Below are 26175 nucleotides of genomic sequence, written 5' to 3' on the forward strand. Positions count from 1 at the left end.
TAAACATTCTCATCTTTTAAATTTTATGATCATAGGTATAAATATTGAAGATACTGGTATGACGTTGAATATTTTATGTTGCAGTATCAATATTCTGAAATTTACATTCAGTACGTGCTTTGGAATACTAGTGTCATTTGGTAGTTGGAGCAAAGGCTTTAGGAGTCATAACTCTTCAGTGTTTTTCCTGGCATGTTAGAAATTTGAAGAGCATAGTAAAATCCCTGGTAATGGAGAACCATTTTTAATGTTGACATGCCAGCAAGCTTCAGGCTGTTCAATGACTACCTAAAGGAATACATAATGATTTGAAACAAGTGGCTTTGCTTCTGTCATACCTAGAAAATGCAATATGGCTGGCTGCTCATAAAACAAACCCGAAGCTTCCTTATGTTGCTGCTTTTTGTTTTTTCTTTTAAACTAACATATGATCGTGACATTGCTGTGCAGTTCTCTGCTGCTTATGTTTTAAGTTGAAATCTCATTTTTGTTTCAGATTCTCCTTCTTCTGTGGTTAACAAACAGCTTGGATCCATGTCACTTGATGAGCAACAGGGTGCGTGTGACAGGAAAAGCACTATACCCAGCCATAGCTGATTGCAATGCTTCCTTTTAAAACTGCCTTTCATGATGATAAACAGTCTAAAAATGCTGTTCATCTACATAAAGTAGAGTTCTGTAAGCAGATCTGCTGGAAACTCTTTAATTATTTAATTCTCAATATGAGTAACAAAGTAAGGTTAATTGTTTTCAAAAGCCATTCTATGCTCAATTCTTAATGTGCTCAATGTAGTCACAGTAAACATTTTATGTACTCTAAATACATTTAGAAACTTTTTAAAGTGCAAAGTAAAATCAATTTTTCAAACAGTCTTTTTCTGAATGGTTCTTTGCAGATCAAAGTGCAAATATCAAGATTGAAATAACTTGTAATTGTACAATGCCAAATTGATTTATCTTATGCAAGAGAGATGTGTAGCTTTGTTATACTTGCACAATCTGAGTAACACAAGAGCACTTATTGCAATTAGGTGCATCTTACCTCTGGAACCCCTTGTCATACAGCCCTTCTACTAAACAACTACTAGTCTTTCTCTGCAGATGCCCTATGGGCTGGTGGTAAAAAGAACACTTGTGAGCTTTCTCTATGCCCGTTATTCATCAGTCTTCAGACTGTGAGCAGTGAAGTGGGCCATAGGTGACCCTATTCCAGCTGAACCAATGTCATCTGTAGTGAATATTTATGTCTGAATAATTAATGAGTGATAAATGGTAGGTTAAAAATAGATTTCCATACACTCTGCATTATGCTTGCTTCCATATCAAAGCCTCTGTAGAGATTTAATAGCTCCAATCCCACAAAAGAGCTGGCTGCTTCATCTTGTTTCACATTTTAAACTAGAATGCTGTTTTGAAATCCCATTGCTGAAAAATAGTCTGTTTGGCAACTGTTGAGATTATGGTTTATTTTAGGATGCCAGAACATTGGAAAAAAAATCAAGCTGTGTTTTACATCAACAAAATAAATTAATTTTGTGGAACTACATTTTGAGATGAAATAGTCTTAAACCTCAATGTGTAAATTTGCTAATTATTTGTGATTCAGCAGTCTACATCACTACAATATTCAGGTTTAGCTGGAAAAGTTGCTTATAATTAGTGGCTGAATTATGCCCTCTGCTATGAACTCAGAATAAAAGATTATTTGATGAGAGTAGAATGCACTAGAATTAGCATAGAAAGTCTGTATGTTCACTGAATTTCCTAAAACAGCAAAAATTTTGGAAAATTGAGCAGTTGTTCCATTAAGTTGTGAATTAAGCCCATCAAACAACAAAGACAAAACCAGAAGTTTTGGTCCCAGGAATCAGTTCCCAAATGTGCATCAGATTCCTCTTCAAGCAGAATTAGTTGCCTTAAATACTTGTTTGTGTATTACTATTGTTAAGTGCATAATTGTAGAGGACCACTGTTGTAATAGACTCTTGGAAGTTTTTCTAATAAGTTCCCTGTGTTAAGAAATTAGTTGAACTAATGTGAAGAGGTTTACTCTCATAGAAGAACTTCTGGTTTTTTTAATAGGCAAGAAAACCCCAGAAAATACGTTGTTTATCTGGACTTTATTGGTAGACCAGTTATCTGATTGTTTTAAGGCAATGTTTTTCTGTTGTGATGCTAAGGATCATCTGAAGAGATGCAGAATGTTACTTCTAGTTTGGAAAACTATGAATTTGGAAAGAAAGGTTATTAGGAAATCTATTGTCCAAACAATAGAATCAAGTGCAGTGATACACTTAAGATCATCAAGTCCAACTGTAACCCAACTCTGGCACTAAACCATGTCCCTAAGAGCCTCATCTAGGTGTCTTTTAAACACCTCCAGGGATGATGACTCCCCCACTTGCCTGGGCAGCCTGTCCCAGTGCTTTACAACCCTTTCCATGAAGAAATGTTTCCTAATATCTAATAATAACTAGAAAGAATAATTTGCTGAGGTCCAGGTGGATTTTTGAAGTTAAACTGCATTAGTTTCCCTTGAACAGAAATCTTGAAAAATTACAAGGAGCTAATGAAGGAAGTCATATCAGTTCTTTTTATGTAGAAATACTTATTCTTGTATTTTCGTAATTTGATTCTGAATCAGTTGTCTTTCTGTTGAATGAATCTCTTTTGTTGGCAGTTATTTTTTAAGACTGTTTCTGGGTTTAAAGATCTTTTGATACTTATTAAAAACATATGAATTTATAATGCCATTATTCTGACAGTCCAGCTGAAGCTAGAAGTCATTCTCCTCTGTACAAAATGGTTTCAAATGGATTACAGTGATCTACACTGGATCTTTTTTTTTTCCCTTTTTTTTTTGGCTGCGATTGTAAAAATGGATGGTAGTTGTTAGATTTGTTGCAGTGTAAAGGTAATCTTATGACTGGGAGGATTGTTATGATTAAAGAAGGAAGCTGAAGCCAAAGAACTAGCTCAGTGACTCTGAAGAGCATAAACGTGCATGTACATCTCATACCACCTTAATGCTACTTCTTCTGTACCCAGAAGCCGTACTGATTACTGATAATTCTAGATAGTTGCAAGTTAGTGTGAGGGTTTAGCAATCCCTTCTGGATATATACCAGATTGTTCAGTGCCACATTATAGATACTTGAGCTGGCTCAGAACAAACTGGTGTGTCAGCCATGGCAGAGTTAGTTCTTCATAAACAGTACTGTAAGTCCTGGAAACTGTATTGGCATGTGTTTTGTCCCAGCTAATAATCTCTGCCTCCCAGTTTGGTGAACTGTTTAGGCGTTGGTATGCATATAGAGCTCTCTAGATCTGTAGTAAGCTCTGCAGATACAAGCTCGAGAATTTCAGACTTGTGCTTTGTTGTAAGGCACAGTGTGGTGTGTACTGGTTCCTTTGGTAAAGTGCAGTGCTACATCTAATTAGTATAGGAACCATCTAAACAAAGAAATGGTATGCCTTGGGCTGTAGATTAGGCTTATCTGAAGAATTATTTGATTTTCAGTCATCCCTTAGGCTTCATTGTGCCTTATTCTGACTGGTATCAGTGTAACATTGTTCAGTCAGTATTCTTCACTAGAAAAGTGAATCTCCACCCTTTCCTCCAAATTTATTGGCTTCTGATGAGTTTTCATGTGTTGAGCCTTCCTATGCAATTCCTGCTTTTTGAAAGACACCTCTTATTTTGTCCTCTTTGGATGAATTTTTCTCTCTTCAGGAGTAACTCCCTTTGGTTTTTGCCCACAATATGACTTTATCTTTACAATATACAGAACTGATTCCATTATGAGGAGATCATGGTTAGTAAACCTACTTTTATGTGCTTACTGCTTCATAGTTAAGAGCCCCAATCTTTGAAGTTGCTCTTGCACAGATATGTTGTCTAAGGGAAAAAGTGTACATGTGGGTTACTGCTTTCAGTTATTTTGTTGTTGTTTTTTAATAAGGTTTTATCTTCAGTTTAAGGATGGTAGTTTCAAGATACCCTTCTTCCTGTAGATACCTGGAGAATGGACCATTTCATGGGAGTCTGGTCTAGCACAGGGTTGCTTATGGAATAAGACTCTAAATTGTTGATAGCATCTTTAAAGTCTAATGTGTTTGGCTGTAAAATCCAAGTAAAGGTTCAACTTATTTTTGAGTAATTTGGGATAGACTTTAGTAAGATGTTGACAAGCTACAACTTTCTCTTGCAGTAATTACTACCCCACTTAGAGCTTGCAATCAGATTGATAGTTTTGGCAATAGCTCTCCCCTAAATCACAGAAGCTGTACAACTTTTCCTCTTCTTCCCTTCATTTTTTTGTCAATTTGAAGTATATCTGGTGAGATGGCATAAACCTAGCCCAGAAACCCCAGAAAATATGTTGTTTATCTGGACTTTATTGGTAGACCAATTCTCTGATTGTTTTAAGGCAATGTTTTTCTGTTGTGATGCTAAGGATCATCTGAAGAGATGCAGAATGTTACTTCTAGTTTGGAAAACTATGAATTTGAAAAGAAAGTTTATTAGGAAATCTGTTGTCCGAACAATAGAATCAAGTGCAGTGATACACTTAAGATCATCAAGTCCAACTGTAACCCAACTCTGGCACTAAACCATGTCCCTAAGAGCCTCATCTAGGTGTCTTTTAAACAGCAAAAGAGATCCAGTCAGTCTTTGGCGATCACATTGTTCTTTTTGAAAACTAAGAGTTCACAGCTTCTGGATCTTATGTGGCTTTTGTAAAAGAATGTTCAATTATGTACTGGCAAAGCTTATTAACCTTCTTCACAGAGGCTCCCATTCAGCTTTCATTAGCTGTGTAAGTTTAATATAAACTGGTGAACTACACAATTCATTCTGTGCAGTTTATGATCAGATTCTTGTCTCATCTGTCTTTTAGAAACTTTCTTGTTCTTATTAATGTTTATTTTGTGCCCTAAGGCTAGATTAAGGAGGAAGCTGACCCAGTCCAAATCATAGCTCATGTTATTGTAGATTTAAGAAAAAGTTGTTATACAGTATGATTTAGCAGTTATGTCTCCAGAAATTAGTAAAAATAGTTTCTCAATCAGTGCCCTCTTTGAATAAGTCTACTGCAATTCTTCCACCTTTGGGAGTGTGGAAAAGACATGAGCATTGCTACCACAGTAAGCGTAGTTAGGGGACTTGATTTACTTTTTTGATGTCGAGATTTTAAGCCCAGAAAGCACTGACGTGATAATATGGTCTGTGCTTTATAACACAACCCTACCATTCAATTAGCTTGATTATAGATAGCAGTGTTTTGTTACTTTGGTCAGCAATATTAACTAGTTTTGTGCTGAGGCAAATGTTGCATAGCAGTATCAAGTTACAGTATAGCCATTGTCTGGTGGCTGTCTTGGACTATTTAAGGCAGCAAGTTGTCTGTCTTTACCTGTCTGGGTTCCTGATTCAAAGATAGGTGTTGCCTTTACCTATTACAAGGAAGGTAGATAATTCTCCTACTATGTCATTTATTACTCTTTCAGAGTCCAGCTCCTGATAACTTGTGCAGTCTGTTGGAACGATCAGTTTTTGTACTTGCTTAGGAAGGGATAATCAAAGATTGAACTGACTTTTGTGCTAAGAGATGTTTGCCAAAAAATAAAGCAAGCACCTGTTTAGTTAAGAAAGAACATTATATTTTTGTTCAAAATGTCTATATAAGCCACCATAAAATATTTTCTTATTTGTTTCTTTTCTTATTCAGTTTATTCCAGGCACTGGAAACCTTGCTTTTGATCAGTTTGATCCTTGTTCTAACAGGAGTGTAACTGGAACTTTTATATTAGAGAGGCTGTGAGCTTTTCTTTGCATAGAATGAGGCCCATGCCTTATATATGATTAGGATCATAGCTGTACTTGGTTATTTTATTTTACATTAAAATATTCTCTTTTTTTTTTTTTTTTTTTTTGGTTGTTGTTGGTTTTGATTGTTTTAAAATTTGTCTTCAGAATATGTCAAAATACATATTTAAAATTCTTTGGAGCAACTGATCACTGCTCTGATTTTGTGACAGGCTTGTGCCTGTCAGCACTGATTGTAAGGTTAAATTCTTATATGCAGTTTGATAGTTCCTATAACTTAATAATAATTTTTTAAAATAAATATTCTGTAGTAGTATTGTAGCCAATGTTATTTTCATAGAAGCCTTTTAAGTGGAAGAATTTTTAAGATTGTGCTTGAATTGAATTTTAAATTTTAATTGCTGTTTACCCAAAGATGATCTGAAGCTTTTACTTTATTATAAGGGTCAAACTGATGCCAATACTGGAAGTATACATATAGCCAAATTTCTGCATTCTGTAAACCAAAGAAAATATGACATGGTTTTGTCCAAACAGTCCTGAGATAAAAAGCTCAGCATTCATGAAAAGCAAGTCTATGTAGGCTACTTACTGGTCTTTTGAGTAGTGCCTTATGCTGACTAAACTCTCCTATCTGAGTTCTGAGAGAATGGCACCTCTGTAGTGAGGCTTAATCTGATGGCGCTTTCCATTAACTCTGTAGTATTGCCCAAGGCCACCCTCACTATTAACAGCAATCGTGCCATGCGTGTAGATAGACTATGACCATGAGTTTTACTCAAGGATGGTGGGTGGGTAGGTGGATGTCATTGATCAATCCTGTTTTGAACATCCTTAAAATTGTATATGGAGCAAATATTTGACAGACTTGCGGTGGTTTTCAGTTTGATTCACTTTTGGACGATGTGAATATTTAGTTTAGAAAGTATTTCCCTTCTGCTTACAGCTATTAAAATATGAAGGCTTTTTAATCCTGAAGCTCTCAGAACCTGAGTTTACAGTGCTTTTATGACAACTAGCTGACAGTTTACAGCAGGTCGAAGGGTATTGGTAGTTGACTGGGTTCTAAGTAGAAAAAAAGTAAAGGGATGGTTGTTTTTCTAGACCACTGACTGTGTCTAGATCTCATAATCTTTTTTTCATGTGTAGGTGCTGAGTCAAAAAAGACTGAACACCACTTCCAAAACTATTTTATATTCTTGCTAGTATACTTGATAGGAAAGGGATCTGCTTATAAAGGATAATATTGTGTGTACACATACTTGTCTGCAGTTTAATTTACCTGCATGTTGAAGGACAGCATATTCTTTGTTTGCTGTTATAAATAGAAATAATTTTAGTACATTTTTTAAAGCATTGCAAATGTGGTGCATTTACTCTGAAACTTCTTACCTTTTTACTTTGGCTGTAAGAGATCTTAAATAGACATTGTACATGTTACTACCTCATTTGGCCTTTGTCAGGACAATTAAATAAATCTTCAGAAATATAACAGCTTTATGTATATTACTGATGCTCATCAAAACTTTATCAACCCCATTTTTCTAGAGAGTGATAAGCCACGAACAGGAACAGGTGAACCAGTTTTAAGTTTGCACTACAGTACAGAAGGAACAACTACAAGCACAATAAAACTGGACTTCACTGATGAGTGGTAAGAAGTTAATTTTATTTTTGACTGGTTATTGATCAGCACATATCACTAACACTTGTCTAGCATAGATGCAGAGATAAATTATTTTTCCGTATGGCATATGTATATTTTAGGTATATATAGATGATTTGAAATGGCTGTAGTCCTTAATGCATTCAGAATGTAAAAGACAGTCCTACTTAACAAGAAATTTGTGCCAGAGGGTTTTTTTGGTGCTATTTACTGTGAATCTCTTTAATGCTAATATAGTTTGAAAAGCGTTGTCTTCATCAAACCCTATGATGAATGCATCTGGTTAAGATACTAACTTTATGCACTATTTAGATATTACAGTGATGGCATCCTTTAAAGATAATAAATGCACAGTGTTGATAACTGCCCTCCCTTACTTGGTTTTCTATCAAAATTGATCACTAGAACAATTCCCAAAACAATTTATCTCCTTCTATTCCTATTCATTTGTTTATGTTTTCAAAATTATTGTAGACGACAGTAAGTAGAAATGGTTCCTGGCATTTGTTACTGGGGAAAAAAAACAACCACATTTAGCTACTTTTAAGTCCTGTGCCTTCAGACATAAAATATATTTTGCCCACAGCATTTTGGAAACTCTAGCAGTATTCTGTGTGTTTTCACAAGAGGGAAGACTTTACCCATGTGAATCTGAAATATTGCGACAGTTAACATTCAGCCAATCTATCAGACTGTTTTTCTATTTAGAGTCCGAATCCAGCAAGCTTTGAAATAATTAGTTTTGCTGTAATGCTTTTAACGAATTCGGCATTTTGTTGTGTAGTCATCTTTGTTTAATGTTTTAGGATAGGCAAATTTCACAAGAGAAACAGAGCATTAGCAAATACTTCATCCATTCTAGTGTTTTTAATGTAATAATATTACTACCACTGTAACATGGAACTCAAATTTTATTAAACAACATTAACATTTTATTTCTGTATTTATTTTAATACAAAAATTGGAAAATGCATTTTACACTGGAACCAGTTAATGAAATAAGTGATTCTGAAGATGGAGAATTTGAATTAACAACTCAATGAACAACCTCAAGAACAATATTAAGAAAAAGCAGAGTGTACAGGGAATAGAGATGAGGGACAGGAAAATTATTCATTACCAAAATCTGTAACTAGGCAAGTAAAGACTGAGTGAAGAGTACTAAAATTTAACTTCACTTTAACTTTTCAAAGGGTATAAAAACAAATGGGATAAAGTTCTTTATTCATTTAATTGCATTGCAGGGAGAATGGAAGAGCAATTAAGAAATACTGAGAGGAGGCGAAAACTAAATAAATATTTCATATTAGTTTCCAGTAAAGTTGAAGGTGTTGATGAAAGGGTCACAGGAACTAATGCAACTTATGTGAGAATTAGACTTGGAAATTACTTCAGAAAAATTGGACAGAGTGGGAGTAAGCTCCATTTTAGGATTAAGGGGAGGGAGGCGGGGGGAAGCATATCTATTCCGTCTAATAGCAAATATTTTAACAAATCTCTTGGACCAAGGGTAGCATCATGTGAATGACAAGCAACAAACACCAAAGGAGAATGAGAGACTAAACATCATGATCTTTTAAGACTAATGGTAGCAATATTCAAAGCTTTAGGACAGTTCTGATAGAAAGGCATATTAAAACAAGCAGTACGTGGGAAATAAACCAAAATTACGGGAGCTAGAATGTGCATGATTCAATGTGTTGTATTTGACAGAATAACGGGTTCTAGAAATGTAAATGATGTAATTGAGATAAACTATCTGGATTTCCAGTTCCATGCTGACCTTCTGTTGAAGGTGGGACTGGTAGATCGATAAAGAAACTGATCATGGTGGTAAGATAACTTAATGGACCTTTTGTAGTGGATAGTGTTGTGTGCATAGTGAGAAGAAAAAACATTTCCTAAGCCAGACAAATTTGCAGGGAATTGTCAGTTCAGAGGTTAACTAAGAAACTTGTGCCAAAGAATGGAATAATAGAAGTGGGTTGCAATTTTAAATATAACAAAATTATGCAGTTGAAGACAAATAACAAATGCCTAATCTTAAAGTTGGGGGTCTTCTGAAAATAAAATGGAGGACATGGAACTACCAGTCGCTTCATTCTCAATACAATGCAGCTACTAGAAAGGCAGGTATTATCCTAGATGTCACCAGCTGGGAGACTTCAGCCAAGGCTGAGAATTAATGGTGCTGCTGCTCAACTCTGCTTTGCAACTTAGAATACTGTGTGCAATCTTATCTTGCTTTTGAGAAAACTGATTCAAATCGGTAGCAGTTCAAAGGAGTGTTATGTGGAGAACTGGGGAAACAGAAAACCTACTGTGGAAGCAGATAGTAGAGCTTCATGTAATGAAAGCACAGGGTGTTATTTTGGTCTCTCAAAAACATCCTGTTCATGTAATTGCCGCTGTGAAAAATAACATTGAAGTAAAAATTAGAGCAATACATCAATGTCTATTAGCATTGAGCTAGGAAGTAGATTCCTAAGAGTAAAATAAAAAAAAGTCTTAATGCTCAGAATGTGATTATATTAATAAAGATGATTATATCATAAGAGGCATGAAATAGCAAAAATCCTCAACTTGGTGTCTTAGTAGTACCCTTCTGGTCTGTCCCTTCAGAAATAATGTTGAAAATTCTTGATTTAGAAGGAATACTCTAAGGGCTAACAAAAATATTTTACATACTCCAAATCTAGTATAACAATGAAACAGACTGTTGCTCATCAAGATGAGTAAAAGCTCCCATATTTAATGTAAAAAATAAAGCACTGAAGTCTATACTAGATTCTCAAGAATCTAGACTAGGCATGTGCTGCTTCTAGCAACGTAGTATATGAAGTAGTTTAGTAATAACATATACAGGTAAGAAGAGGCATGTAACACTACAGTCTAAATTATAGAGAATCATGCTTATAATTCCCAGAACTCATCTTTGTTTCCACTTTTGTCCAGCAATTTGCCAAAGTTTGAGGCCATAACACAAATATGGGATGGGAGAGAATGAGAGCGCTCAGGAGCAAGGCTTTGTATTTCCTAAAATAAGGTATTTTCTAGAGAGTTTAAAAACATTAGTTTAGATGACATTCAGGACAGTGGTGATACATATTTCCTGAGGAATAATTTTCCTTATTGTAAACAGAAATTGGCGTTCCACAATAGCTATCTAAACATGAGTGAAGAGTAAATCTCAAGTACCAGCTTCTAATAAATCTTGAGAAATAATGAAACTTTGAGGACATACAGCTGACATTAGAAGTCCATGCCTTAAAAGGTACAGAAGTAATAGTTAATGGTGAAGAACCTGGTGAATTTTATCTGAATCATTTTTTTAATTGGACGGGATAAGATCACGTATTAGTGCTCAGCTAACAACCTCTAATACCTTTAAGATCTCTGATCATTTATACCTACAAAAAATATGTAAATAGTGAAAGAGAACAAATCCTTTTGAGTTCTCACAGTATTTGGGAAAATAATGAAGAAAGCCTTTAAAGACTAAAAAAAAGAAAAAGGAGAGAACAGGATTCAATGATGCAAAGGAACAGTGTGGGAAGAGTAGTGATGGACATAACAGAAGAGAATTCTGAAATGACTGTGAAGGTTGTTAGTTGTAGCTGCTGCCAGGAGCTATTATGAAGCTATTATGAGATTGCCGTGAGAAAGTTGATGATGGTCAGGCTGTGCTATTGCAATGTTATATTATCTATTTACATTATTTCTTTCTTTCTTTCTTTCTTTCTTTCTTTCTTTCTTTTTTTTTTTTTTTTTTTCTCCTTTTTTTTTTTATGTTATGCTGCCAGGAGCAGCACAAATTCAAGCTCTAGAGGAAGTGGAAATCATTGCAAAACTGAAGGCCAGGAAGACTCTATAGAGACAAAAGCCTCAGGAGAGTCAGGACTTGAAGATGAAGAAACAAGTAAGATACAGTACTATTTCTGTAATGTTAAGGAAAAATTTTGCTATTCTATGTTCATGACTACCATTGAAAACAATGGGAATCTCATATGCATGCATACGAAGGCAGAATACAGCCATAATAGAACATTAATTTTTTTAGGAAAGAAAAAGATACCAACCTGAAATAGTTGCAAATAAACAAAGTTAACTTCTTCTGTGTTTAGTTCTAAACCCCTTATTCTTTTATCTTGCGGATGTATTCTTCCCCAATTTGTATCCAAAAATAAAACAGCTGCACTTTGCAATCATAAATGTGTGCTTGATACTTTGTTACATTTCTTTCAAGCTTTCACTGTATTTTGTTACACATGGTTATCTGGCTCAACTCCTTGCCAAAAGGGCAGTCAAGTCAAATGACTGGTACCAGAGGAGGGTTTTCTTTGTAAATCCCTTTTAATAGAGGGATAACTTAATTTCTGCCTTCAGAAATAATAGCTTTCAGTAAGTGATCATCTGTTTCAAGAATATTAATGCTATTTTTGCAGCTGAAGTTCTCATAGCATAGGATATGAAGTACATTAAGGAACAAGAAAGTAATACCTTTTTCTTTGTTAGTGTATTGACCTAGGCAACTAGATAGGTTTATATATACTGACTTTTATGTGATTAGTATCCAAGATGTCAGTAAAGTGATGTGGACTTTGGAGGGGATTGCTTGCTTTGGTTTGATCTAGGAGTGCTAGTATCATTTAGATTTACTTACATTATAGATCTGCATCTAAATGAAATAATATGATTTAATATTAAGTTAATTCAGGAGTTCCTGATGAATCTCACAAGGAAGACTCAAGTGCTGAAGAACTGAAAACTACGGATGAAACTGTAGAGACAAGAGAAGCAAGTATGTATCTGTACTCTTTCAAATTTAGTTATGAAGAAGTAGAGAATGGAAAACTAAATTTCCAGTATAAACTCAGTATGCATAATTTACCTTCTGTGACCATTTATAATGTCTTTTAAAACAGGCTATAATCATTAATGCTGTTACTTATTTTCCCCTGAATTTTGTGTTAGCTTTATCAGATAAACCTGGTCATGAGCATTGTGGAATCCGACCAGAAGAAAGTGGTCCCCATGTTGGCACTGTCTCTGAAAATGCAGAGGAAGAATTCTCCTGTGAAAAAAGTACAAATCAAGAAATTTCAAGTCAAAGTGCTGAATCCACTGCCAACTCACTTGCTGCAAACGATGAACCTCAGCCACATGCAGAATCCTCAGGTCTTGCGACTCCAGATGAGTCCTCTACCAGGACCTCAGCTCTCCAAGAAACCGATGATAGTGATGATGATCCTGTTCTGATCCCAGGGGCAAGGTATCGAGGAGGACCAGGACACAGGTTAGAGGAATATTTATTTGTGCTCTTGCTCAGCAAAATGCATTTTTTTAATGGAAGATCTAGAAATGCATGCTTCGTATCCTTAACTAAAATAAGTTATTCTTTGGCAACTAGCCAAGAGCTTGATGGATGAGTCTAATTTGCCCACATCTAAGATATGTATAGCTATATTCTCCCTTCTAGCCAGGCAAGCTCCTATAGATCTAATACCTCTTTGTGCTTATTTATTGTGTGCTGAATACCCCAGTGCTAAGTATTTGCAGTTAGTTTTTTATTATACTCCCAGTAGTCTTAAGTATAGAAGGTTAATACATTTGTATACATGAGTCTGCATTTTCTTTCAGCTATACTTTAGGTGTTCGTACTTTGGCAAAGCAGGAGCTGTTAACTGTTGTTGTTCAGTAATGTTGTATTTGTCTGTAGTACATACATTAAGACCGATGTGTTCAATTTTTCATTCTTGCTTCTTTTTCTCAAAGGAGAAATTCTGTAATCCTTTTCCTTTTGTTGGTTATTGAATACCAGTATGTCTGGCAGTCAAAAAAAAAAAAGTAGATTACTAGTTGTCATCATTAATAAAAGACACACTTAGTAAGCTTTGTGGATTCTCTTTTGTAAAATATAAACAGCCATACATACTGTTTGATCATTCAGTAAACTTAGCCCCTGTTGGTATTGCTGTTTTAATTAATACCTTTGTTCACTAATTTCAATTCTTGGACGTTTTAAAACCTATCATAATTATTTAAGCAACATCTCTATTGTAAAACTTAAGTAAACACCTTTTTTACTTGTTTTAGATGTTATGTAACTTAGTGTCTGATGCCTTAGCTTTACTCCTATCCTGTTCAAGGGCAGCGTTATCTTGCTATTAATTTCTTATACTAGCTATGCAAATTCTTTGCAGGCAGCATTACAACATGTATTCATTAGGACATCAGAAAAAAATTAATAGTTGTGTATAGAAAAGGTTTCGAATAATTTGCAGTTTAAAAAATGTCATAAGCCACCACATTGACAGTAGTGACAAAAAGAACAGTCAGTAGTTGCTTCATTACATAGTATGAGTAATTCTTATCACTAAACAACAGTGTTTATGAAAAAGCCAATATATACAGATTCTGCCTTAATCCATTAACTTTCTATGCAGTACTAAGGGATTGTAGATAAATATCTGATGGCAGAAATAGTTTCCATTGCAAAGCAAATGTTTGTTGCAATCAAATCATTGAAGAACAAAATGTGAAAAGCCCTGCAATTTTAATTCCATTTCTGCTTTCAAGCAGGATTTTTAGCTTCTCTTCAGGCACTTTATGTTGCCTGTACGATGTAATAGTTATTGTAGTAATGTAATAAGAATGACACTTCCAGGTATCATATAACTGTTACAATTTCCCATTAGTGGAAACATCTTAAATGAAGTTACACTTCATTTGACATGCTCTTTTTTCATTGTATGTGTGCAGTGAGATTTTTTTTCCTGTAGTAGTTTAAATTTATGATACCGGGAAGATGATTCAACTAAATAAATGATAGAATTAAAGTTCTTTGTGCAGCCCCCTGCTCCCTTATTCTTCCCCCAAATAAAACCTCACAAAAGTTGCTGTGTAGTCACTACTGGTTTAGGATTGCCTCCAGGCTTTTATTACTCAGGTTTAATGCCTGACCAGTTCATTTTGTTCTGCTTCTGTGTGTGTGTGTGCAATCAGTGGAGTTTTCTAGTTTACCTTCTGAGCAGTCAGATATATGTTTATGTTATGTTCTTCTGGTTTTGGGAGTTTCTAAATGCCCTCTTAGATACTGAAGAAAAGTAAGACATCCTGTGTGTGCTTAAAGGAATTTGGATTCTAGATAGAAAATAGGCACTGGTGGTCTTAAAGACTTGCTGTAGGCCCTCTTAGTATTTATATCTTATGTGAAACAGAGTGAAAGGAACTGGAAGTCCTCTCTACTACTACTTCAAGATCCGTTATAGCGTATAATCCCTTTCAGAAATTGATTAAATGTATATAAAATTGTGATGGCCCCTTAGCTGGTGGGAAGCTACCTCAAAGCATTGCTGCTATAATGGGTATAATTTGACTAAAATTAGTCATTTTGGTTTGTGCTAATGTACTGTTTTGGTTGAAAAAAATTTTTCATACCCTGTGCTTATAGTTTGAATGATGTTCATCCTGTCCATTTTCAGCTTTTGTCTGAATTAGATTGAGTGCCAAATTTTTCTCACTCCTAACAGTAACAATTTGTGGTTTTCCTGCCATCGTGCTGGATCCTGTCTGTGTTCCTCCATGTTCCACTTCTTTCCTGAATATGGTAGACCAGAATTATGCATCCTGAACTGTTTGGTTTTTGCTAGGATTAATGGTATGAGTGTTACTCCTGGTCTAGAGAAGATTCTCTGAGACACAAGTGAGCTGTAGTTATATCCTTCTCCTCAGTTAGTGTACTGAAATCTTTCCTCTTTTGTCATTTCTAATTAATATGTTCTTATCTTTCACCAGAAGGAAGCTCAGAAGTTTATGACTGTCAATTTTATACTACTGAATTTCTACCCACCTCTTTTTCTCAAGGTCCTACATTCCCCTCTATATTCATAAAGTTACCCAACCTCATGTCCTCAGTGCACTGCATGAGAACATTCCTATATTTTGCTCAGACTATTAGCAATATATTAAAGAAAACTGCCTGTAAGACTGGTGCTGAACTCCACCAGTATGCTTCCTATAGACTTACATTTTCTCTTTTCCCACTTAGTAAATTGTGTTGCCTAACAATTCCTTTACTAAATTTCATTTTCTCAAGTTTATCTAATAATTTAGTTTCCAATGTGTCTTCCTATAAGATAATTAATGGCATTAATACAGAAGTAATAAAGTAGATTTTTCTCTCTCTAGAATATCTAGGAGGGGAGTTGCTGTGGGGCTTTTGTGTGCGTGTGGGGTTTTTTATGTTTTCTTTTCTGGACAAGGTTATAAGGCTAGCCTGCAACAATCTAAACCTATTTTATGCAGTGGCAAAAAAAAAGAGTTCTAATTTTTCTCTTGGACAAGAAAGAAAAAAGAGGCTGTAGCCTTCTGAAACAGAATGCTGGAAGCTATTTGACTAATAAGCCTTTTCCAGTACATAGTACTACTAGTTTTGTCTACAATATTTTAGGTTTCTTTAGGTTGTGTTTTTTATATAATAACTAGGTATTGTTTACATTGAGGAGAAAGTCTGCAGTTGGAGAAATGAAGATAAAGGAAACTGTCACAGAGTCATTTTCCCACTGTAAAGTACAATTTTCTCCACTGAGAAAGGAAGGGTAGAGTTCTGATTCTGTACTCTGAAATTATCTTAAATGTCCTCTTAAGGAAAAGAGGCAAAAATATGCTTGTGATAGCTCTGTTGACAACACCTGCAGGTAAATAAATGGAGAACTTCCTGCTGCATCAACTTTACTGGTCTCACTTTAGTTTTAGCAAGATGGATGTAGATTTCAGATTTATGAATAGAATGTTGTCCCTTTTGCAAATGTAATGTTTACAGAGCTTCTATTATTTGGATTTTGTTTGGGTACAAATCCAACTTCTAACATTTTCAAACTGAGGACTGGGTCTTTTTCTCTCTCTCACATATAATCTAAGAATAGGTACAAGGGGCATAATCTCTTTTTGTGGATGTTTATAAATCTCAAAACACAATGAGGATAAATAGTTTCTCACCAAGTAACCCGAAACTGAACTGTGAGGACAGATTGTGCAGCAGATACACAAACACAGAGATTGCACCTGCTTTAATATTTTGAAAAGGACATAGACTAGTAGCAGCAAAATGATCCTCTGGTTGATAAATTGGCTAAGTCAGATGAATGTTGACTAGGAGTCAGCTAGGAATAGTTTTGACACAGAAGGACATTTCTTTGAAAGAAATAACTGAGAGTGTGACATCTGGCTTTTCTGTATTACTGAGCATCACGATAGGAATGGTGAAGATTAACGATTAAAAGAAGATTAAAAGTTAATTCTTTTATTGTAACTGGGCTAGTCAATACGTGCTCTTTTTAACAAAATGCATAAGGCACTGCACAGAATATTTCTAATTTAAACAAAATGAGTACTGTTTTGTACAGCAGGGCAGTTTAGGTAGATACTCAATGGAGAAAATAACCTTCTGGGCATTCTATTGAGTCTACAAGTAAGGATCCCTTCTCTTACAAATATGAGATATGCAGGTGTTTAAGTCTTGAAGTATGCACATAGCATATCTTCTTTCAAACTTACTAAGTCCAGCAAATTTAGTTGGAACAAAGATAGATAATGTGTCTTTCCTTGACACCATACTTTGTAATCTGCGGGGCAAAAAATCGATGCAAAATCTGTGTACTTCATGCACAGAGAGTGCAGTTTTTAATAGATTGATCTTAATTTTCACAAATCAGTTAAAACAACTCTGAGGGCTGCTTTCGTACTTAAATGACTGAACTAATTTTGTTTGGACTTTGGCAGAAGCTGATCTATGAGCAGAGGCTAAGCCTGGAAAATGTTAAACTAGTAGGTTAAAATTTCAAACACATATGAATGTAAAATGGAAATGATTACGCAGCTGCTTACACTTCTACCATGATCTATGAAGAATTACTTTGTTTTATAAGATCAACTTTGTGTACTGTTATGTAATCTGAATACTATTTTTGCTGAAATCAAAGTAGCTTCATATACTAACACATTGAGGACAGGGAATCTTTTCAGTTGGAACACGTAGAGCACATTTTGTAATAGATGCTAACCTTTTAAAAACATGATACTGAACATTTTTGAATGACTTTAGTTGTTGTTCCCTTTACTAGATATAATATCAGAGGAACAGCGATAGGTGATAGAATAATGAGGTAATTATTTTCTTCCTCCCCTCCTCCTTTTTCTTGCCATATAATGGATTTATCAGATTCTTGTTTTTCCTGTCTAACTGGCATTTTAAAAATTGCTGTACTTTAAATGCTATGAATTACAGAGCATATTGCTTGAGTTATATTTAGTTGCATGTATTGCATGGAAATTGAAAAGAAATGTCAGCGTATACATTTAACAACCTATTAACCTTTTTATTGTGTGCTGTAGAAATTAATGGAATTTGAAAAGTGTGAAGTTTATAAAAAGCAATGAGTTATATTTGCATGTGCCACTGCTGACTTGCTTTGTCTGGTAGTAGAGAACACCCAGTTCTGGACAAAAATATAACAATATAAGTATCAGAGATGGCTTATATTTTTTGCCTGAACAAGGTTATGGAAAGGCATAACTAATAAAGCTATCTATGATAATACATATTTAACAAGATACATGCTATATCTTATAGAGTATTTCTTCTAATGAAATTAAATTAAAAAGTCACTTGATCTTGTATTCTTAATTGAAATGCTTGAGTGAATTATTTGTAGGAACATAAAAGGCAATTTGAGCAATTGTGTTTGGCCACCTGTCATAAGAGGGAGAAACTGTCTACTGTGATTTAATGCCAAAGGCTATATATAGGGAAAATGGCACAAAATTATTCTAGTGGTGAAAATTAACATATTGGTTTTGTGTGGCTGGAAAGGAAAATACTTGACAGGTGATTTCTTAAAAGACTTACCCTGAGTTCTATATTTTAAATGCCTGCAGGAAAATAAAGCAGACGTATATTTCTTTATCTTATATTCCAATTTTAGCTACAATTGGAATACATGAATTTAACTCTGCAACTTTCTTAAAGGTTCATGTATCTGTGTACTTTTTGTACTTTAAATTTCATTATAGGCATTCATTCTATATTAAACGTGCTTACTACGGAGTTCTTTAGCTCTTCAGCACAGCCTATGGGAATATTTGTTTCATATCACTATTTATTTAATATAAAAATGAATTATGTATTCAGCACAGAATTTTTCGCAGTGTATTTTTCTCCAATTTTCATTGTCATTCTGCAGCATATCAGGTGAAAATTTACAAATATTTTGTAGCTGAGAACTGTCAAAATATTGATTGCTTGGAAGGCCAGGAAATAACTTAGGAGTGCATTATGATAAACATCTCTTTTCACGTGATCAGCAGTGAAATGACTTGGCCTTTAAGGTAGAGCCAGTGTGCTGTTAACATGATGGTTTTGTCCTTGGTTTTGACAGCAGTAGTAAGTATCTTGTGTATGTTCAGAGACTTCTAAAGGAATATGGTCATTAAGTAGTTACAATCAGAAATATAACCAAATCTTGATATTTAGAAAACGGATCTATTTTAATATGGTGGTTGAGGGTTAACCCCTGGCAGGCAGCTCAGCCCCACACAGCTGCTCACTCACTTTCTCCCCAGTGGGATGGGGAGGAAAATCAGAAGGGTAAAATAGTGAGAGCACTCATGGCTTGAGGTAAAGACCAGTACAATGGCTCATTAATTAGTCACCATACTGCACAGGATTTGATTTTCATTTGACTTTGCTGCACCTGGGGAGGAATAACCCCAGGGACAAGTAAAGGTTAGGGGATGACCTGCTGGAAAGCAGCATTGCAGAGAAGGACCTGAGAGTCCTGGTGGTCAACAGGTTGACCACGAGTCAGCAGTGTGCCCTTGTGGCCAAGAAGGCCAATGGCATCCTGGGGTGTATTAGGAAGAGTGTGGCCAATAGGTTGAGGGAGGTTGTCCTCCCCCTCTGCTCTGCCCTTGTGAGGCCACATCTGGAGTACTGCATCCACTTCTGGGCTCCTCAGTTTAAGAAGGAGAAGCAGTTACTGGAGAGAGCCCAGCAGAGGGCTACGGAGATTTTTAGGGGTCTGGAGCATCTTTCTTATGAGTTAAGACTGAGAGAGATGGGTCTGTTCAGCCTGGAGAAGAGAAGACTGAGAGGGGATCTCATTTATGCTTATAAATATCTCAGGAGTGGCTGTCAAGAGGATGGGACCAGACTCCTTTCAGTGGTGCCCAACGATAGGATGAGGGGCAACAGGCACAAACTGAAACACAATAAGTTCCATCTGAATATGAGGCGAAACTTCTTTACTTTGAGGATGCCAGATCCCTGGAACAGGCTGCCCAGAGAGGTTGTGGAGTCTCCTTCTCTGGAGACATGCAAAAGTTGCCTGGACACATTCCTGTGCAATTTGCTCCAGGTGTACCTGCTTTAGAGGTCCCTTCCAACCCCAACCATTCTGCGATTCTGTGATGATAGCAGCTTAAGACATGGGGCTGGAATTCTTGGGCATGGTAGCTGGCAGGTGGATTTCTCTACATAGTCAATGAGGAGATGACCATAAGACATCAGAGAAAGAGGTTCTAAATTAATGGTTATAAGCCTTGGGTTCCCTGTGGTTGTTTGCAACAGGGAAAATAGTTCAAATGAGAAAACAGCAACAAGAGTGGAAAAAAACCTCCAAACTTTGAAGAGCAGAAGAGAAGAACCTGGGGTTTCTTGTTCTTAGCAAAAAGAGACAATGTGTGTATAAGTGTTTGGAAACTTAAGAAGTGACAAAAATCCTTAATACTAGAGAAATCGATACCGACCTTGATACTCAATACAGAGCTGAGACAAGAGGGATGGAAAAAGGAAGAAAGTACACATGAGCTTTACAGCCAACTGCTGCAGCCTAGCTCAGGAGATGATCTGTCTGAGACAATGGTGTTTGGAAGATGCAGGGTTATCTAGGGTACCTGGCTAATTTCATGGCAGCCACTACATCTGGACCTCTAATGGAACAAAGTTTGTAGCAGAATTCCTGTAGATTGTTTACAGATTCAGTTGATGGATAATTGTTCAATTTTCCCTCTTTTAAAAGAAACATATAATTAATTTTGTCTGCCTCTCTTCTAATTAGTAGAAGAGCATAGTTGTTTTAAAACATGCAGGGGTAGTTAGCCAGAAATTATTGAGTAACATAGATTAGGAAATGAGGTATGCAGCTCTCTAAAATAAAATATCTTTTTTTTTAGAAGAGCAATATGTGGCATATTGTGCTTTAAGAAATGAACTAGTTATTTATTTGTGTAAATTGCATAGATATTTGTTAAAAAATCAGAATTTCTAAACATACAGAAAATGCCTTATGTGACTTTTTTTTTTTTTAAGGCTTAACTTCCATGTTTACATCTTTTTCCATTTCTCTCTGTGTGTAATACATAGCTCTGGATAAGTCTACATCACAGGGTATTTGTGGTTTGGGGCTTTTTTTTTTTCTCAACCTATATTTAATTGAAATAATATAATAGCTTCACTCCTAAATGCCTATTCCACTCATCTGAAGCCTAATTTGATAATTAATGTTTACAGCAATCAACTTTGAAGACTTCAAACTTGGCTGATAGTAAGGGGAGAAGTTGTGCTTTGGTTCATCTCTATCTTCTTACTTTTGAATGTAATATTTAAAACTTATCTTTCCACAAGGCACACTCCATTGAAGTAATGAAAGTACCAAATATCTTGTTAAACTGTTAATACAGACATCAACTCTATGGTAAGATATTGCACTAATGTACCATAACATTCGGCAAAACACACTTGAAAAGGCTTTATACCTGCAAACCTGACAGTAGTACTGAATTATTCTGAAGTCAGAACACTACTTACCATACGAGGGCATAACTAAAAGTTCAGTTTCGTTGGCTTTATAAGACCTAATGTTTTCTGTACCATAAAATTAATAACATTAATCTAGATCGAGCAGTTTTCTGGCATCTTCATTATTTGATGTCCAAATGTGAATGCATAATAAAACTGTATCAATTGATGGAGTTACTGACACAATGTGTGTAAATTACATTATCTGATACTTGAAGAGTACAGAGGTTGGAAGGGAAGCAGCTGCTCACAGTCAGGCTTGGCTTAGGCTCAACTTCAGAACAGTACAAATTGCACAACGTGCTTCTGTATCTGCTGATGCTCCAAGTGATTAGTCTGCTGCCTAAGTTTATGTTGGCACAGATAGGTGTTGCTTATCACAAATACAAATGAAAATTAAAAAGCCACAAAACCATGTTTGAATTCTTAATTTTTGTGTGTGACTTAAAAATATAGAGAAAGTGTGTAGTTATGGAAGAAGTAATACGTCTTGGAGAGAATTCTTTTCCTGTAACTTCTTTGTTCTGAAGTGTCATTAGATTGGGCTCATATTTATCTTTTCTGGAAAAGACTTTCCTCTGCCAGGTTCCTGCTTTTAGCAATATGTCATTAGAGTGCCTGGTAACAGTATCACAGTTGTAGCTGTGTGTGCTTGGCTGCATTCTCCCTGTTGAAGGTAGTCACCAGCTTTACAAGATAACAAAATATCAATCTATTCATGCCTATTTAAAATAAGGCCCCAAATCAGGTTAACTTCAGAGATGAATTTAGTTAAAAGACAGTTTTTCGAAAAGTCGCTTCTGTGCTTCTGCTTTTATTTAAAAACGCATGATTCTGACTGCTGAATAGTTTTGAGGGTTTTTTGTAATGTCTGCATTCAAGCCTAGGGGAGATTAGAGGAGGAGATTCATTTTTCTAGAGATGCTAAAATACAAATTATGCAAGAAACTACCTTGAGTGACCAGTTAGTTACTTTAATCCCATGTTCTAATCCCACTATTTGCTACTGCTCTCTAGCAAGTAACCCTTCTGAAAGAGCTAGACAAGTCTTCTGTTTTGTCAGTTCTAATGATGTTTAACTCAGCTTTTCAACTGCACATCCTTAATTAATTAATTAATGTGGATAACTACAATGAAAATACAAATAGCAATTATAGTAAGTGCTAGATGAAAGGCTGGCAGGTGTGCTTCAGAAGCCAAAAGGACCTTACTGTGCTGTCTGCTGATTCCAAAGCTGTGTGATCACTGATGGTGTTGGTAGCACAGTAGTTGTTACAGGATTCTCACTTTTACGTTCTCAAACAAAACCTTCCTTTTTTAAAAACAAGTCTGAAACCAAATAGGCACAAATAACTGTTTAAAGTTTCTGTGTTTTATGCAGCCTGTCATGTACATGCCACCCTTCTTTTTCCTTCACATAGATTTAAACTGGTGAAGAGAATAATTCTGTTATCTTCAAAGCACAGTAGATTAAGAATATGGGCTTCTTGTTTTCCTCCTTTGTATGAAGACTTTATGAAGAACTCTTAAGTCTGTTGAAGATTAAAGTTGAGACTCCATATATTATGTGGACTAACTAACAAATACAGTATGTTTATTTAGTGTAGTATAAGAAGGAGGAACTAGAAAATTGCCCAGATATGAGAATTTGAGGGGATAGAAAACTCTTGCAAAGGAAGCAGTAATAGTCTGTTTTTTCTGGGATTGTTTGCTAGACAAACTTCCAAGAAATGCGTTATAATAGATAGTCCACTGTTAAGTGGATCTTTTGGCTAGTGCTTGCAAATCTCTTCTAGTTTCTGTAAAAATAAGTATTAAAATTTCTTCGAAAAGCTTAGCTGAATTAGAAGATCTTAGTATGACTGGTTTGGTTTTGTGTTGTTGTTTTTTTGTTTGTTTGTTTGTTTTGTTTTTGTTTAAATCTGTATTAATGACGCCTAACTTGCATTCATTTTATTTCTTTGCCTACCTGTAGGATAACACTTTCTTTACCTTAATTTTTTTGGTCCAACTTTCTCCTATGAGAAAAATGGAACAAAAGTCTAAGCAGACCACTGGCTGTGAGAATTAGTTATGAATAGATGTGGTGGGTGTTTTGCTTGAAAAGGGAACTTGTTGCAAGAGTCTCCAGGATCAGTGACTAAAACCCCAAATCACATTATTTGTGAACAAATTCAAGTTACTCGCTTTCTGGTAGTAGTGTACTGAGGTTGCAACTATATTCAGTTCCGGCTCAGTTTGCTTTTCAGGATCATATAAATTCCTGTAATAGCTTCCCTCCTTGCATTCTGCTAAAATCTGTAGCTTGAGAGTGACATTCCCCTTGTACTGTGTTCTGGACCTCAAAGCCAATAGCAACTCTGACATGGAATAGAAGAAGAAAAAGAGGCTGCAGGTGCTGGGTGTGACAGTTTGGTTGTAACTGGAATTATGGGAAGCTGGGAACTTCAGAGCTAAACAGGAAAACTTTGGCAACAGCGTATTTTCACACTAGAATCCTGGAATTAAACATTCATAAAACAAAATGAATATAATAATAATATAATATAATATAGCTCATTTTTCTTTGTTATTCTAGGAAATCTTCAGCTGTATCCCTCACTGCTAACATATGGGATAGCTGCTACAATAGTTGATGTCAAACCATCTCTTATTTTAGTAGGAACTTTTTAAAATCTGTCTAAATTTTGAGTCTTGTCATACAGAAACAGTGAAGAGAAATACCTTTGATTAAGTTTGGGGGAAAAACAAATCACACTGGAAGGCTCACTAGATCCTTAATAACTTTTTAAATTTGAAAAACTTTTGTTTTGGCATAGAATTTTCACTTCAGAATTTTGCTGCTTCATTATGGGTGGAGGATATCTCTATCACTGAAGAATAAAATAGCATGTGAATTTTGCCAACAGTTGAAGTTTGGTTTTGTTCTTCAGAGAGGGAATAAAATGTTGCATCACTTGACATTCCACTGTCTTGCATGCTATCATTGTTCTAAGCCAGGATGGAAAAATTAAAGTCTGTAATTTTACATTTGGGATAATGGTGATGTCTGTTCCAAAGTTATGGAGAATGTGTTTTTGAGTGCCTAATTATTATTTTATAGTCCTTTTGATAGCCCATTTCAGTGTTTAGAGATGGACTTTCAGTAGTGTTCTCTTTGTCTGCAATTTACAGACGATCTGCTGTTGCCCGCATTCAGGAGCTCTTCAGAAGGAGGAAAGAAAGAAAAGAAATGGAAGAATTGGAAACGTTGAATATTAGACGTCCTTTAATAAAGATGGTATATAAAGGTCATCGAAACTCACGAACAATGGTATGAACTCTTTGTCTCTTTTGGGAACCGTAGAGATTTTAGGGACTGAATCTGTGTAGCTGCTGCATTGATACACTTGCCAAAAAGGATATTGTAATGTATTATGAGCATTTTTTCTTGCATATTCAATTGGAAGCCACATAATTTGCTCTAAGTGAAAACTAAAATTAGTGTAACTCATGTCACCATGCTAGGCATTTAAGTTTTCTTGAATTTAAGACTCTCTCCCCTTAACTGCCTTTGAAATCTTAGGTATTTTTCTTAACTTTTTTCATTTTGCCGTTCAGCTTAAGTGGTATAAAATGTGCCTACCTGCAAAATTATGATTTAATCTTCACATTCCTTTCCAAGTTCTCTAAAGTTAAAGATTAAATAATAATTTTGAGCAGCCTGAAAGGGAAAGTGAGGATTAAATCATAGTTTTGAAGAGCCTTGACATCTCTGAATTAAAAAAGGAAGTAGTACTAGTTATTAAATTGTAATCTGTAGTATCTGTAGATACTCTGTCTTTTTCATACGAAATACTGTATTTTAAGAAAAATGCAGTTGCTACATTTGTAAAACAGTGGTGCATGAGAAACAAATGCTGTTCTCCTTGCTATTCTTTTTCTGCTTGTTACAGTATTTTGAAGATGTAAAGTTCTGAGTACTAGATGGTATTTTGTAGTAGCAGGTGTATTACTCTAAGGAGTAGTCCCTCTACCTCCAAAAGCAGTTTTCTGGAGTTTGTGTGAATGGCTTTGATTACATGGGGGGAAATGCTTCAGTAAATGCATATTTCAGTCTATATAAGAAACAGGGCTTAGAATAAACTTTTATTAATGACAAGGAGGTTTGCACTGTATTTCAGAAATTAATTTTAATTGCTTGAAAACCCATTAGCTTAAAAGCACTTTGTGGTTGAGAGATATTAAACCTAAGCTTGCCTAAGTGGTCTTCATTCAGTCTCCATCTGCATATGTGTCATCCTACAGATTATTTAGTGGAATTTATTGTTTGGCTTCTTTGGGGTTGGTTGTTTTGGTTTTGTTTCACATGAGCAACTATGACAAAGAATGCACACAATGGAAGATGATGTAATTTTACCTCTTGATTTCTATGGTGGCCAATGTTTTTATTATGAATAATTATTTCCTGCAAGGCAAAGGCTGATGGTATTTCCCTTGTAAATTTGTGAAGGAGGCATCTTAGAGAGGTCTTGTTTCTTGCAGCCCTGAGCAGCCCAGGGATAAAGTTGTCTTGTCAATTACATGAACTATTTTAATACACATATATATACAGATATATATAAGGCAGATGAATTAAAGTTGTGCAGACAGATTGAATAATTCTGATCCTTCCTTACTTTTGAGGACTTAAATTGGCAATCTTACAATTTTTTAATAAGCATATTTTAAGTGTAATTATTACATTATCAGAAAGTAGAAGACAAGTAGCCTTATCTTGATGTTTGCTTGCACCATTGGCAGTGTTGGAACATTCTTAGATCCAGCGTGCAGATCACTGCC

The 26175-nt window shown here is 35.4% G+C and overlaps 1 protein-coding gene across 4 annotated transcripts in view; it reads left to right on the forward strand.

Moving 5' to 3' along the window:
* The window catches only part of DCAF6 (DDB1 and CUL4 associated factor 6), a 93789-nt gene that overhangs the window by 57033 nt on the left and 10581 nt on the right, over positions 1-26175 (forward strand). For 3 of the 4 annotated variants that reach the window (XM_080341759.1, XM_080341760.1, XM_080341762.1), the window contains 6 exons: positions 497-556; positions 7379-7484; positions 11300-11415; positions 12205-12297; positions 12471-12792; positions 24529-24667. In XM_080341759.1, the coding sequence (XP_080197885.1) occupies positions 497-556; positions 7379-7484; positions 11300-11415; positions 12205-12297; positions 12471-12792; positions 24529-24667 (836 nt within the window). The remainder of the gene's footprint in view (positions 1-496; positions 557-7378; positions 7485-11299; positions 11416-12204; positions 12298-12470; positions 12793-24528; positions 24668-26175) is intronic. The other variant, XM_080341761.1, reaches the window with a different exon arrangement.

This window comes from Nesoenas mayeri (assembly GCF_963082525.1).
Source record: "Nesoenas mayeri genome assembly, chromosome: 1".
Lineage (NCBI taxonomy): Eukaryota > Metazoa > Chordata > Aves > Columbiformes > Columbidae > Nesoenas > Nesoenas mayeri.